We start from the raw sequence: 15903 nt of genomic DNA, 5'->3' as shown, positions 1-15903 counted from the left end.
ACTAAGCTCAAAACTCACAAAGCAATGTTATTTTGAAGTGTTATTTTTGTCATTTTCTTCCAGACCCACTTCCTATTTCACTCTTTGCTTTCTGAAGCTGGAAATACGGGACTTACTTAGCGTTACTTACGATTTAGTGTAACTCTAGCAGAGCCTTTCCAGTGAGCTAAGTTAGCATGAACAATAGCAGCGCCTCTGACCTGCGGAGCCTTAATTAATTAGTATGATTGGTAACACCTGTGTCGAACGTCAAAATGGTTGCCGTGGAAACAATCTATTGGTGGGTCAGTAGGATCAACCCATGCCAGCGTTTTAACCAAAAAAAGGGCCACATTTACTCACATGCGCAAGAGTCTAGAGAGAGACGGTTGATTAGCTGGCCAACCCCTGGCAACAAGCCAAAAAGTCCGTAATCCATAGTTCACTCATGGACTGGAATATTCTCCAACTCCATCCTCTAATAATTACTCCGTGGAGCCACCATCAACCCGCCCAGCTCCCAGGATGACCTACGAGTCTACGGGAAGTCGTGGGAGAATCACTAGGCTTGTCTATTAGACGCAAGAGGTCTCACTTGGATTTAATTTCGTTGGCCAACGATGTATGTTTCAAACTCAGTATTTCTGTTTGCTTCCTTGGATCCCGAAGAGGAAGAGGTTTTTGTTTTTTTATATTGAGCACTGACTGTATAATACACTGTGACATTGTTGTGTTTGTGTAATTAATGTCACTGCCAGAGGGGGGAGACAAAAGTTCTCTTCAGTTTTAATAAATATACTGGCCTCCCTTGATGCTACTAATGAGGCATTTTTAGCTAAAGTCATATGAAATGTTAATTTTGGAATGAAAACTACCAATTTCTCTCACTGACAGTATATATATTGGACAAAGCTTCTGGGTCTGTGAAGCCGAAGTGTCTTAAACCTGTACTCTATGTAATGGCCAGCAGGGGGCAGCCATAAACACACATATACCATGCACTCTAATGGAGAAATTACCCTACTTCTCACTTGATTCATTAGCTGCAGAGTGCAGTATCCTAATGAGTTTATGGTCTTAATAACTAGTTTCAAGTCTTCTTCCATACAGCATGATGTCCATTTTGTAAATCATAGCCCAATTTAGAGTGAAATAGACGATAAAGCATGGTATGCTTTTAGGCATGTCTACCTTGTGACTGACAAGTCATTCTCCGTCCAGCGCACGAAACTCAGATCAAACTGTCAAACTAGGCAGTGCTGATAAAATATGATTAAAGATTTCTTGCCTAAATTCTTTTCACTAACATATAAGTTCGTATTACATAAGTGGAAACTGCCAGTGAGCGCAGCTCAAAGGGCGTCACCGCCGCTGGCTCCAACAAACTGTCACGGCGACGACCATAATGCCAAACTCAAGCCTTCAAAATGGGACTCCATGATAGTTCATGATAGGTTCACCCTTGATTTTGCTCTTTAGGTATAATGAATCCATCTGTTATTTGCTGCAACGTGATTATTTCAAATAGAAGTTACAGCAAAAGGAACATTAACTCACTCAATATGAGCTTGCAGACCTGACAGTTGGACTTTTTTGAAGACGTTTTGACTTGTGACAGGAAAAGCACCGGTGCAACGAATTTCATTCATGTTTGCTTAATTTCAGTAAGTGACTCAAGTCACGCCAGAGCCAGTATTTAGAATACCAAAGCCTAGAACTAGCTCATGTGTGAGACGTGTGTCGCAGTGTTTCTGTTCTCTAATCTGTTAACATGGGCACCAAAACAAAAATCTAGACTTAGACTTTGAAGGCGTTGTCTTAGAAGGTATTGTCTCAATTTCTATAAAACTGCTAAATGATCAGCTATGTGTATTTAGACCCTGGAACAGAAACACAGACAAAAGAGGAAAGAAAGGGAAAAGAGATTAGAAAAAGAGTGAAGGAGGGTTGACGTCTGGACATACGAGTAGGCGATGTTGAAGCCGGTCAGGTTGTAGGCAGCATCGCTGAAGAAGTGAAGCAGAGCATAGCCGGATGTCGTTACGACCTCCGGGACGGTCTCGTTACCCCTGCTCTCTGGTACTACTAGACCACTGAGAAAGAGAGGGAGAATGAGAATGAGACAGAAAAAGTCCCTCTCAACAAGAAAGTAATAATAATAAAAAGCATTTTGAAATGCTGCTGTATTTTATGGACTCGCTCCACTGGAGCTGTAAGATAAAAAGGATTCCATTTGAGCAATTGCAGACCCCACTAAAATATGACTAGTGATTAGCTTTAAAGTAAAACAACATTGCAGCGCAGAGTCAAACCGCATTTAGTTTTTTATTTGTTTGATGAGGTTTTTCAGTGGGAGGCTGGTGGTTTCTTATTTGGTCTGGCTGTCTCTTTTAATAAATGCACTGCAAATGTACCCTCGCCCATAATGAATCCGAGTCAAAGCTTCCTCCCTGCTGCAACTATAGCCTTTTTTTCTCAACACAAGTATGCACCCATTTATAATAAACAATGTAAGCCTTTTTATTGTAGGTAATAATCATACACAAGTCTAGGCTTTCTATATTCAAATGCCAGATAATTTTTCCTTGGTTGGAATAGGCCAAATTAGCTCCTTCATATCCTGGGAGCAACTGAACTCTCAACAGGAGATAAGCCTCAATTGGAGCAGAGTAGAAAGTGGGAGGTTGAGAAATTATTGTGGTATTACTGTTTTTTAATGAATTTCTGTCAAACTAAAGAGTCCTACCCACATGCTTGTAAATTGCCTTATGGAGAAAAAAGAAAAATAAGCAACAAAGCTCCAGAAAAGTGGTATTCAGGGTTAATGTGAGTAGCAATATTTTCTTTCTGTTATTGCTGTATTGTGGTACGATGGTAATTATGAGGCCCATTGTTTGCCTACATGGAGTCATTTGACTGCATAAGAGCAAATTCATTGAAGCTTTTGAAGCTGTGCCAAAGGCTACCTGAGTCATTTCCATATTTCCCCCCTCTCACAGCTCTCCTATTCAGAATAGCAGAGGCTCACCTGAACACAGCAATCAAAGGGGCGTAAATGGAGTCTCCATCATAGACGTACATGTGGTCCCAGCTGCACTCTGTGGCAAAGTGATTGAAGCGCAGCCTGAGTACTGCATTAGGACTGGTAGACAGGGAGAGAGAGAAGATATGACAAAAATACATTGGATGAATATATTACCTATGCTTCATATGACTGTTTCTTTTGAAAGGTGTTGCCACAATTTATGAAAGTCTGTGGTTACGGTCACACACAGACTCTTCAGGGACTCACGCAGTGCATCAGAAAACCTTTTTGCTATACTAAAGTAAATAGTTAAGTGTGACATTTTCTTACTAAAAGTCTCCTATATGCTGCAATTGGTGTGTGTTTACATACAGTTATATGCATACATCCCAATTAGGATCAGGTTATTTAGAGTATCCTGGTTTCAGAACTCTGAAATAAGCTCTTTTTTCTGTTTTGAGAAATCTGTATACTGTGGCAGGTTTCAGTTCACTGTTTGCCATAGGTGAATTCTCAACTCAAGTTACTTAAATAGTCAGATAAAGCAGATTATTCCCTTTCATTTCAGTGTTTAGATCCTTATTACATAAATGAACATTTCACTATGTTCCATGTAAATGTTATATCCAAAATATGATAAAAACCAGGATACTAGTTTGTATGTAGTTATAATACACAGTGCCACAGTGTTTGATGAAACAAGTAACATACCAATAATTTTGCTATTCTTAGCTTCGCTTGTAGTGGGGCTTAAAGTGGCACAAGAGGAAACACTACAAGGATGTATCCCCCTAGGACACATGAAAGTAGTCATTAAATTTTATTGCAATCGGCCCCATTTGATTTTGATGTTTTTTTGTGTGCAAATACAGATTTTGATGTGATAATGATGCTGGATAAAAGCTCAGTGGATAGTGCAATATTCATCCACTGGGGACTATGAACGTTCAAAAACAATTTTATGTAACAATTTTTTCATCATCAATTTTGAACCAAAGTTTTGGACCACTGGTCAAGTTTAACTTGAACATGAAAAATAAATCAACCATGGCTTTCAAAAATTATCCTCTGGGGACCATGCATATCACTAACAACTGCAACAGCAATGTGGCAAGTGATTGTGGAAGAAATATCCAACTGATCTAAATATCATCATCATCATAAGCAGCTGTAAACTCTAATAATAAAGAGGATCTGAATGTATTTTGAATAAAATTCCAATAACGCTATGTAACAATTGTTGTCTTTCCACGTAAAAGCTGTGAAAAATCGAACAGAAGAACTCTTGAGAGAAAATTGAGAGATAAAAAACTCAAGGTAACTTAGGAGAATGACAAATTAGTAAAGTGGATCTAGTTGCGCAAGTACAATTTATTTTTTATTTTTTTACTTTTCAGTGCAATAGAGAAGATAAAAAAAGAATTAATCTTTCTGGTAGTGGCAAAGATACAAAAGAGCATTCAGAAAAATGCATGTGTAAAAGTGGGTGGAGGGTGTATCCATTGTATACTACAACTGGAGATTCTGACCTGATGGTACAGTAGTGCAAAAAGTCAGAGAATCATCTGTCATTCATCCCCACAGGGTTGTGTATGTCTGCACTAAATTTCTTGGCAATTGCTCCATAGTTTAAGGCCTTTGAGGCGAATTTTTGGTTTAGGATTTTGGGGTATTTGAATCAAATTGACTTGACTTTGCTAAATATATTCATAATGGCCTTTTCAATATTTTAATGAGCCCAAACATTCCTTCAATATTTTCCAAGGGGATCTATCAATCAATCTAACATTCCAGAAGATAGATGGGTTATGAACAAAGTAACCCTAAACAGCCAATGTATTGTTTTTTTAATGTTGTCATTCTGTGAGGGTCTTTACAAATAATTACATGTGTATAACTCTATGCGATCAGTTGGTGTAGCATGCATCTCTGAGCAGTTAATGGGAGCAAAAAAGCAACTGTGGAGCACAATAACTACATTCAAAGACAAACTACTTCTATTCACACAGTAATAAAGCTCTCTTTATCTGGAGCCATTTAGTCAGATACAAAAAAACAGTTTTTAACCAAGTGGAACTAAGTATGACAAATGATAGGAGGAGAAGAAAAACACTGATACTTACTATCCTTCAATTAGCCAAGTGCATTTGGTCTTGTACTTATAGTTTACTGGTCCATCTGTGAGAGAGCCCGACAGGTCTGTTAACCTGAAGGAAGAAATACAGAGGTTTAGTTTTTGATATTTAGGGATGAAGATAAAAGTTGATAGGCTCAAATCATAAGTTTAACCAAAGCAAAACAAAAGGATAATCATCAAACTGAGAGGTTGCAGGCTCCAAAAACAGCAACAATTTAGAGCTGCTTCTTAAAATGTAATCTTGTGACCCCCTAAAACAAAGAGATCCATTCTGACATTCTGCTCTCTGTGCATGTATGATGCTTTCCTTCAGTGCTAAATGCACAGAGAGCCAATGGGAGGCTATGAGAGCAGTCAACACTTTTGCATTTCAGGCTATTAAAGAAATATTTAAAGGCAGAGGTTTGTTCCAACAATTTCCATCCCTGGAAAAAGATGGAAAACCATCTCTTCCAACACAACTAAATCAAATGAAATTTAGAATGTTTGATTGGCCACATGATAAAACATTTTAAAACTGAAATAGAATCAAGAAGACTTTGAATTAACTAAATCACACTGCTGCTAAAAAGGTGCAACAGCTCAACCGTATGTCATTCCTACTGGGCAGTTTCTAAGGGTTTTCTGTTCCCTTAGCCATATTCAGTCATTCTGAAAACCCAAATACCGTATCAAATACTAATTGCCAGATTTCCTTTAAAGATGATGGATGATGCTAATTAGACTTCTACCTAGCATCTGCATGGAGGGTCATCAGAGGGAGTTGTGGCTCACCTGCTACACTATTCAAGTCTTTCTCTTTCTCCTGGCTTTCTGGCATATTTCCACTTACGAAACATTGCCGAGAATCCTCCCATATTATCCAAGGCTGATGTTCATGCTTTTGTCTCATCGAGGCTTAAAAATTTTGACTTTACCCCTGCTTACAAAATGCTGCCCCTGTTCTTATTTCATTACATTTGCTCCCTGCGCAGGCTCAATGTGACTTCAATATTTAACTTTTAACTTTACAATCTAAAAAAGCTGATCTTCTGACTATTCCATAAATAACTAAATCATCAGTAGATGGCAGGGCCTTCTCTTACCAAGCCCCTTTTCTTTAGAATATTAATTCGAGAGGCTAGCTCAGTCGACTCTTCTCGCATCACTCTTCAGGCTAACTTAACCTGCCCTGAATACTAACTACTGTCATCCAACACATAGTCAATATATGAGTGTGTATGGTTACTTATATATAGATGAAATTGATCTTCTCCTCTAACTCTAGCATTCCCAAAATGCTAAGAGACTTTAACTTAATTATCATTATGTTGCCCTTCCTGATACTGAACTATTTTTTACTTCCCCTTATTAAAATCCTCCTGTACAAGTAGTGTTACCACAGCATCAGCCACACTACCTACCGTCTAATTATCAACCGATGGAGATCCAACATTACACCTGCTGCATCATGTGCATCCTGCACTCCATTTAAGTGGATCTCTCTGCCATTGCTCCTGTGTAACACACCCTTCACCAGCATGGTCAAATGGGGAACAGCCTCAGTCATGCATCACAGACACCACTGATGTAGTATACATCTATCCCTACATTATTCAGCTTTGGGTTAATGTAGGTTATTTTCTCTTTCAGTTTGATAAAAATAAACCTTTTCAGTTACAACTATGTGATCTCCTACTGTGTTTCCTTCATGTTAGGTTGCAATATTTCTGAAACCAACTTTATACTGTATATCAGATGCAGAAATAAATTAATTAGGATTAAATTAGAAATATGCAAATAAATGAATATATGTTCTCAGTCAGCAGAGATAACAAGACTCAGTCTCACTGAGCATTGAATGAAGGCACCACTGGTGGCAGAATAATAATATTCCTGTGAGCAGATAAAACATGACATCCCACTCATGTCAAGGTAAGACACTGCATGTTACTGTTGCCATAGTGATCCCACATGACATATTCCTGTGGCAATTGTAATAACCACAAAGCTGGTGTGAGTGATGTGTATGCCCGGTCACACCTGTCAATCAAAGTAATCTCATTCCGTTGCTGCATAGACGGAAAAGGTGAAAATGGAGACACACACACACGCACACACACACACACACACACACACACACACACACACACACACACACACACACACACACAAATACACACAATGTCACACACAACACGTTGGCATCACAAACACTGAAGACATCGCAGCCTGCCTCTAGTTAGACAGTATGTCACTGTGTTTGTGTGTGTGTGTGTGTGTGTGTGTGTGTGTGTGTGTGTGTGTGTGTGTGCATGCTCATTATCTAAGCCTGCAGTGTCACTGTAGGCTCCCTGGTAACATTGGCACACTGCCACACCGGGGAGCGAGAAAAAAAACTAGCTACAATAAAACCGTAATATAGTATAATATTTGATCAAATTTATACATTTCTATCTATATGTATATATAAAACTCACAACTTGAGTACATTGCTACACTTAAATGAGATACTCTTCTTGCTGAAACATTAGCCCCATTTCCACCAAGCAGTCCAGTTTGGTTTAGTTTGTCACACAGTGGTTATTTTTACATTTTAATCAATCTGGCAGAAAATGTACAGTGTAGGTGTGTCAGTTCATAAATGCTGCAGCTTCTCATGTACCAAAAAAGTCTCTATTGCCTCCCAACTGCTGAAAGTGAATGGGGTTAGTCCCGAAGCCCTGGTAACATCCCACCTACATTTAAGAGTACGGCTTGCAGCAGAAACACAAAGCAGATTGGGGTTTAGGTACAAGGGTACAAGAGTGGTGGATATGTGGCTATATATTGTAGGCTATATTCACCAGTTCCTTTGCAACAGGATATTTAATGTAAAGATCCCTTCAGACATCTATAAAGACATAGATACAAATAGTCTGCTATTTTTCTTTCCACAAAAAAGTACAATTTCTACATTAAAATCCTTAAAACTACCCCTTGGTGGCTTGGTGGCTAGTTTTTATGTCACACTTGTATAAGTTGCATACTGGACCAGGATGGACAATTTGTGATGTCACAAATCATCTTCATAGACTTAAAATCAGATCTTCAATGAGCACAGAGAAACTTTCCACTTTCAGCAGATGAATGTGAAAACACCCTTCTAGTGTCAAACTCTGCACAGACAGCATTCAAACATCCAAGTGTAGGAACAGGAAGAAACACTTTTTGAGTGAAAGGGGACTTTAAGAAATTGAGTGCTGTGGTCCCTCCTGTACTCTGGCATTAGTATTTGGACAAGAAAATGAGGGCAAACATTCAAATAAAACACTTTCTGGCTCAACTTTGACTTACTGTAAAGGTGCTTTAAGCCAGTGAATGGTCCTGCCGCACACTGACGTCGGTGTTCTGTACTGAATATGTGCAGCAGAGGGGCAAAGCTCAGCTATTGGCTACAGCTGATCCTATACAATACACTAAACTTACTCTAATCCAAACCATGTTTACAAGAGCAGCAGCTGCCCTCTCTATCCTTGCCACTGACGCCTACCTTGGTGGCATGCATGCTATTGTGTTTACATTGTAAACAATGGATGTAGGGGCGGCAACTGCTCGCTGTTTGTAAGTACCTTAACGGTACCACAGTTGAGCATGTACTCAGTCTTTCTTGGCAATGACTGATTGTGCGAGGGAGGGTAACCGACATTTGACCGCCCTGTCTGACTCTGGCTCAGGAAGTAAAATAATAGGATCATTCTTTAAGAATTTGCAGAAGAACCTAAAAGGGAGCAAACCAGTCGGTGAGTTGGGACCCAGAAACCATCGGTCAGTGCATGAGATTAAGAGCGTGTCTGGCAAAATGTGCTGCTTCTCTGTAATGAGAAAGAAAGAGGGAGGGCAAACAGATTGCAGCACAGCCGGACACAGGCCACAGTAAATGCTAAAATCCTGCCAATAAAACACACAAACACGGCACACATATACGCATACACTCACAGACACGTGAGACTGAAAGAAGGTAAAGAATCAGACAGCCATCAGGCCCTTTTGTTCTCATCCTCTCATCTCCCTCGCTTCTTCCTGTTCTATCTAGCTCTCCATCCATCTATTTCTCTATCTCTATCTCTATCTCTATCTCTCCTATCGCTCCCTGATGATCACAGTTTGATCCTCTGGCTTTAATCCCAGATTAGAAGACAAATATTCATGTCATGATGCTGTAATGCCTGTCTCAAATGATGATGATATTGATGACGATGATGAAAACTCACTTTTATGGTTTCTTGCCGAAGATGATACATGAATACTGTAGATTTCTCCAATGATATTCACAAGATCTATTGTCTTTTGCCCTGTCTTATTACTGCAGTGGCGTTATTAATGCTTGCATTTTTCAAAATTAAGACAGCATTTCACGTCCAACAAGGTCAAAGTCGAAACGTTGTAAAACTTTCACAAAGAACATTAAAAGGTGAAGAGGAGGAGACAGCAGGGGTAATTAATGGAATGCAATGTTCTCATCTAAAACAAAACAAAAAAAGTCACCAACTGTTGCACATATGTTGCGTCCCTTAAGCTTAAATAGCATACACTGATCTCTACTCTATACAGAATGTATTATAAGACTGTGAGCTGGTTTGTCTCTTTAGATGGGGCTTCCTATATTACTGTATAATGGACACTAAGAATGCTGCATACCAACGACAACAAAATATATTTCCTACAGCTACACCTAAATCTGTTTTGACGGTGTGAGTTGACACTGGGATATCATGACATGTTAGAGATGGTGCAGTCTATGATTTTTGTATGTGCAGGGAAGGATAAAACCTTTGTCAGGTGACCTTTCGTCGTTATGGTAACAATAGTCGAATGAGTGGTCACAGTTCGGTTAGGTTTAGGCAACATTACTACTTGGTTAGGTTTAAGAAAACATTACGGGTTGGGTTAAATGTTACACCACTTAAATTATGTACATAAAGGGGGTTAAGGGTTAGGATTAGGGGTAGGTACAATGGTAGGAGTAGGGTTCCATCAAGTACAACAAGTAAGTTAAATATATTATACAATAAAGCAAGAGAAGTTAAAATAAGTCAGCGTTGACTTTTGATTTCACATGGAAAAGGGGAAATGGTAAAAGTCTTGTGTTTGTTTGACGCAATCATCCACCCCAACCTGTTCCATATATGGATCTTTATCCCATGTCACCTGACAATTTTTTTCTCTATGCCATTCATGTGTAACAACTCGCCATATGTGCACAATATAAGACAGTAGAAATGGCAATGCCTAGAGCTGAAAATGGGAATTAGCAAAAATAAGGCTAAAAAACTAAAGTCAGGAGGATTTTTTGTTCTGTACTATTGCACGTGTCACTGGGCCATACTAACCTAAAGTGGCTAGTGTTTAAACTAACTAAGCTAACAGGCTACAAACCTCCACAAAGTTATTAGCCTGCCAATGAGTGTCATTCGTCTATGTATTATTAGAGCTTGATATGTCATGAAGTGTCAGACTTCCCGCCAATTTGTCCAAGTGGCCAACACAGTACTGCAACAACAACATCTCCTGGAGCCTAGAACGCTTTATAGCCACTGTACAGCACACCACCATTATGAAAGACGAGTATAAAACTGACTGCAATCAAGCTCAATTATACCTAGTTGTTTTGTACATTTCATAGTTATTATTGAAATATAACACTTAAATATGTTTCTTCAATTTATAACTTGGACCAAGTTATTATCCGTTCATCCATTTTCTATCCCCACCTATCCTCTGCAGGGGAATGGAGCCTGTCACATCGGACATTGCATGGGTGAGAGACAGGGTACACCTTGTACAGGTTGCCAGTCTATTACAGAGCTGACAGATCCAGGCAGATAACTATTCTCACATAACTTCATTCCTTTGGATTGTGGCACGGGGAGAACATTCAGAAAGGCCACAGCCTTCCGGATAATTCAGACCCAAAGCCTTTGTGCTGTGAAGTAACAGTGCAAACCACAGTGTCTGTTTTTAGAGAGATGTTTTGAATGTTTTTAGTGCTATTTATTCCAAATGAATCAACATTTTGTAAATGGCAAACAATACTCTCCAAAAATACTTACAAAGAATATGGTAAGTATAAAGAAAGTATTCGTATCCAATAGTTAATCAGCAGAATACTTGAATATTGTAATTTATTCTCTCATATCCAACACAAGTTTGCAAGTTTAAGGAATAAAATTGGGGCAAAACCTTGGTGTGTCCCACATTTCTTGGTTAAGTGAAAAACTGAGTGAGAGCAGAATGACTATGCAGGGAGGCTCAGCCCATCTATGAAAACATGTGAAAGGTAGACCCCATTCATAGTTAATGAGGAGCTGACTGGAGTGGCGTCGTACAGCCCCAACAAACCGTCACTCAAAACGCCTCTCCCATTAATCCTCCCAAAAAAGCCTAACATGGAAGAAGATACATACTTTATGTGCATACTTGCAGACAGGGGCCCAACACACATACACACACACACACACACACACACACCGCTTGCAGCCAGATCAGTTAGAAATGGTGACCAGAGACGGCAGACTGTCTGGAGTTCACAGCATGAGGCCAAAGTCACATCTTTTACAGATTCCACAGGACTACAATCAGTGTGCCCACACACAAACACACACACACACACACACACACACACACACACACACACACACACACACACACACACACACACACACACACACATATATATTCAGAGAGGAAAAAAGCGTGAGAGGGTAATGGTGGCAGGGGCACAGGAGGCACAAAGGCAGAAGAAGATGACAGAGGAGGTAGAAGAAGAGACGGAGAGAGCAGAGAGATAAAACAGAGACAGGGACGAGGGGATGAGGTATAGAGGAAGAGAGTCCGGCACCGTTTGAAATATTCATCTGCTCCGGGTGAATAATTGATGGCGTACAGAAGACAGATGCACGAAGGATAGACAGACAAATGGATGGAAAGAGAGCAAGAAGGATAGATAGATAAGCGAGAGTGAGACAGAGAGATGGAGCCACATATCCTCACGTAGTGAAGCAACTAATCTCCTGTTACGTTTTGTCTGCAACCGCCCTCAAAGGTTGACCATGACTGCTCTCCCCGACACTTATTTTACTCCAACAGTCATGGAAAGCTTTTCTTACAAAGCTCTTCTTTATGATGAAAGTAAGACACCTGCAAATAAAATCTTGAAATAAAACTACTGGTAGAAGTATAACAGACACAGTATCTGATAACGAACATGATCTTTACTCTCTAAAATAAATACATGACTTTTGATTCTCTCATATGTAATACAATTTACTATTCTTTATTAGCATTAGCAGTACTGAGGACATATGTGTTGGCTACATCTGCATCTGGTTTCTAGATTTCCAGCTGACATCTTTTTGTTTTTACATATTACCTTTGTTGCCTTGTCTAAAAATTGCTTTAATAAATCCTAACCCTAACCCTTTGCCAGACGCTAGAAGTTAGCTCAGTAAAGGGGGCAGGACCTCTGCTCTCTATAGTGTCACACTGTACAGCCTTGCCGCAGCTAATGCATCAGCAGATTTAAGATTTAATGGGCTTTAATGGCAACAGTAACAAAATCAAATTACAACCCAACTGTCTCCATCCCTGGCTGGATTACACAACCAACGTTAAACAGACCGTTCAGTCCCCTAAAGTAAAAGAAGAAAACGTTACGGGTTGAACTGACAGGTCAGTGTGTCTTACAGGATGCATGAAAAAGGCCTTGTTGTATTGATTTTTTCCCTCCTGCTCCTCCACTACAACAAGACAGACATTCACTAACCACCGGACTGCACAACAGCATGGAGAAACACATAATCAGAAACAACCACAGCCACACACAACCACGCACAAGAAGACTTTCAGTAACAGAGTTGAGTCAGCTGAGAGTGACATCACTGTTAGTAACAGAAAGACGCACACATGTTTGTGTTTAACTTGACTGTGAGGAACTTCCACTGGCGGTTTTCATACCCAAACCCTTTAATCGTAACCTGAACCCTTCCCACTCCATGCCTGTTCTTCAACATTACATAAACTAGCCTGTTAAAAAAGGGAGAGTCGTCCAGAAGTGACTTCACTTTGCAAAAATCTCCTCCCTCACCTAAAAAGATACACAAACATTTGAATTTTTTTTATTTTTTATAAAAGTTCACACGCTTGAACATCCTCCAAGAATAATAACATTCCTTGACTTTAATATAATCTTAGATGACCATATTTAGAAAGTGTAGCTCATGGCAGTGACTCATTTGAATGAACTGTATAATTCCTAACAATGCACAAGACCCTGGAATTCCCTCTCAGGGCAGTCAAAACCCTCCCTACATCTAAATCTAGACACAAAACTCACCGTCTGCTGCTTCAGCCTGACTACACTCACCACCCCCGATCATTTCATCTGGCTGCAAAAGAGTTTTCTTTTCTTGGCACATTGCTTCCTTTGGCTTCTCTTCTAAATGTACCCTCTGAAGAACTTTAATACACCCAATTAAAGATACCATTATCATCAATCTGCCATCACATTCAATATCAAAGAGCTCAATCAAACAAGGTACAAAAAGTGTGTACAAATCCTGGACTTCTGCTGCATGCCACAGCTCTTACATTTCTTCACCATAAATCTATTCAATACTAGGAAAAAAATATGTACAAAGAAAGTGGTTGATCAAAGGTTTCACTTTGTTCAGCTGAGAGACATGACTCTCCTGTTAAACTGTGAATTAATAAATAGGTCCTAATTTTAATTCTGTACATGTATTAAGTTTGCTTGAGGAGCTGTAAATAGTAAAGTGGAAGAAATTTAACACCCTGGCACAGTGGGATTTGAGCTAAAGTTCATTTTTCTGAGGTAACATCACTACCAGAGTAGTAAGTGCAGTGCAGAGCAGAGCCACCAGTACCTAGCAGACATATTTAATGCAAAATAAATATGTAACCTCCTAACGTATTTTCATCCTGCGGGGAACACGAATGTCTGACTGGATTCCATGGTAATCCATCCAATAGGCATTTCCTTAAAAAACACAAATGTCAACATCATGATGTGTGCGAGAAAAAGTCAGAGGATCAAAATAGTTATTAGGATACATTCTCTGGGGATTACCAATGTCTGTGTAAAATTGTGCGACAACTGATAACAATACATATTTCACAGGATAAGTGAAAACTGCCAGAAAACCAGGGGATTACCAAAGTCACTATGGGTTCATCCGCTGGGCATCATGGATATCTATTCCAACCTTCATGACTTAGTTTAAGAAATAGCAGACATTTTTAAACCCATAATCAAACAAAAAATGAAAACCAATCAAATTTGGAGATACATGGTCTTTACTGGACAGCAGCATAGCTCTCTCCTCAAACCACTGACTCACCCGCAGGTTGCATTGGTTATTGTTAAGCCTGATGGCCTTGCTGCTTTGCAATTGTACCCAAGTCATTTGTAACTCAATACAAATGAGGTGGGACCAAGTAACTATTTTGCAAGTCAAATCAAGTTCCAATTCAAGTCACAATGAGCACGCACTGAAATGCCAGAACAAACTAAATAAAATGATCTTTGGTAAAAAAAAAATTTAAACTTATAACGTAAACTCTTCATGGTTCTCTGCTGAAACTTGGATGCTGTTTTATTGGTTCAAAAAAAGTGGATCTGGGGAATTAAGTGTCGACTTGCTGGAAATTAATAGCGCAAGTTGATTCAGGGCATCAAGGGAAAGTAATTGATTCATGGCACACTTTTTAATCTTTGGGTTTGGGGCAAGGTATCAAGTATTTTAAAGTCAAAAGGCTCAAGTTCAAGTGAAGTTGAGTCACTAATGTCGTAGTCAAAGTCGAGTTGCAAACCTTTTTTGATTTTATCAAGCCTAAAATCATGAAATTTGTGACTCGAATCTGACTTGAGTCAAAGTAATGTGACTCAAGTCCACGCCTTTGCTCAATACCTTCTCGTACTGAGGATTTCAGTTATCAGTCTGTACTTTACTATGACATTTTAAGATAAATGTACTTCCTATTACTTACCAGGTAGTTTTTGTGCCTAAACCTACCCAAAATGCCACTGTTTCAAGTCTAACTTACCTGCTAAGCCCTGCGGCCAGTGGCCAGGTGGTAGTATTTAATGAGTTGGAAAGGAGAATGTGTTGGCAACGTCCTAAAAAGATCTGATTCTCTGAGTGTTGGAGGTTTGAATTGTTAGTAAATTGTCAGAATCTTGAATGAGATTTACTTGAACACCCTGGAAGTTCTTTTCTCACTTCAGTACTTAATCTCAATGTATATACTCTACTGTGAACTGAATTTGTGTGTAAGATTGTACAATATCATCATGCAGTGGTCTGAGTGTATCATCCCATGCCTGGCACACAATGATAGGACACAAAGGCAGATGAAATTTCAAATATTCGGTCTCTTGTAATTCAGTGCATTTTTCAGTAATCTGTAGTTCTCACAAATCTCTATCTGACATCCCCAGAGGAAACAGATTAACAATGTTCTCCACAATAACCTCAGAGCTTTATACACTGACTCCGTCCTGCCACTGCTGCTTTTTACAAGAATCCAACATACATTATTTCACATGTACACTAGTGATATTATCTAACCATTGGCAGTACATCCAGTTTCCAATTTCCACAGCATTTAAGCTTGTATTAAGTTCAAACAGTCTTCTGATAAAACAGTGGGTAATATTATCTTTGACACCTCTTGAACGCTGTGCAAAACTCTCACAGTGGATGAAATACACTGAAGATAGCAG

General features: G+C 39.3%; 1 protein-coding gene across 4 annotated transcripts in view; it reads right to left on the bottom strand.

Annotated features, from left to right (window-relative positions):
- Positions 1–15903, bottom strand: part of atrnl1a (attractin-like 1a) — a 264424-nt gene that overhangs the window by 226541 nt on the left and 21980 nt on the right. For all 4 annotated transcript variants that reach the window (XM_051380119.1, XM_051380103.1, XM_051380110.1 and 1 more), the window contains 3 exons: positions 5128–5211; positions 3008–3121; positions 1944–2072 (listed from right to left, as the gene is read on the bottom strand). In XM_051380119.1, the coding sequence (XP_051236079.1) occupies positions 1944–2072; positions 3008–3121; positions 5128–5211 (327 nt within the window). The remainder of the gene's footprint in view (positions 1–1943; positions 2073–3007; positions 3122–5127; positions 5212–15903) is intronic.

The sequence above is a fragment of the Dicentrarchus labrax genome, unplaced genomic scaffold (genome assembly GCF_905237075.1).
Source record: "Dicentrarchus labrax unplaced genomic scaffold, dlabrax2021, whole genome shotgun sequence".
Classification (NCBI taxonomy): domain Eukaryota; kingdom Metazoa; phylum Chordata; class Actinopteri; family Moronidae; genus Dicentrarchus; species Dicentrarchus labrax.
This window is presented reverse-complemented; position numbering and strand designations above follow the sequence as displayed.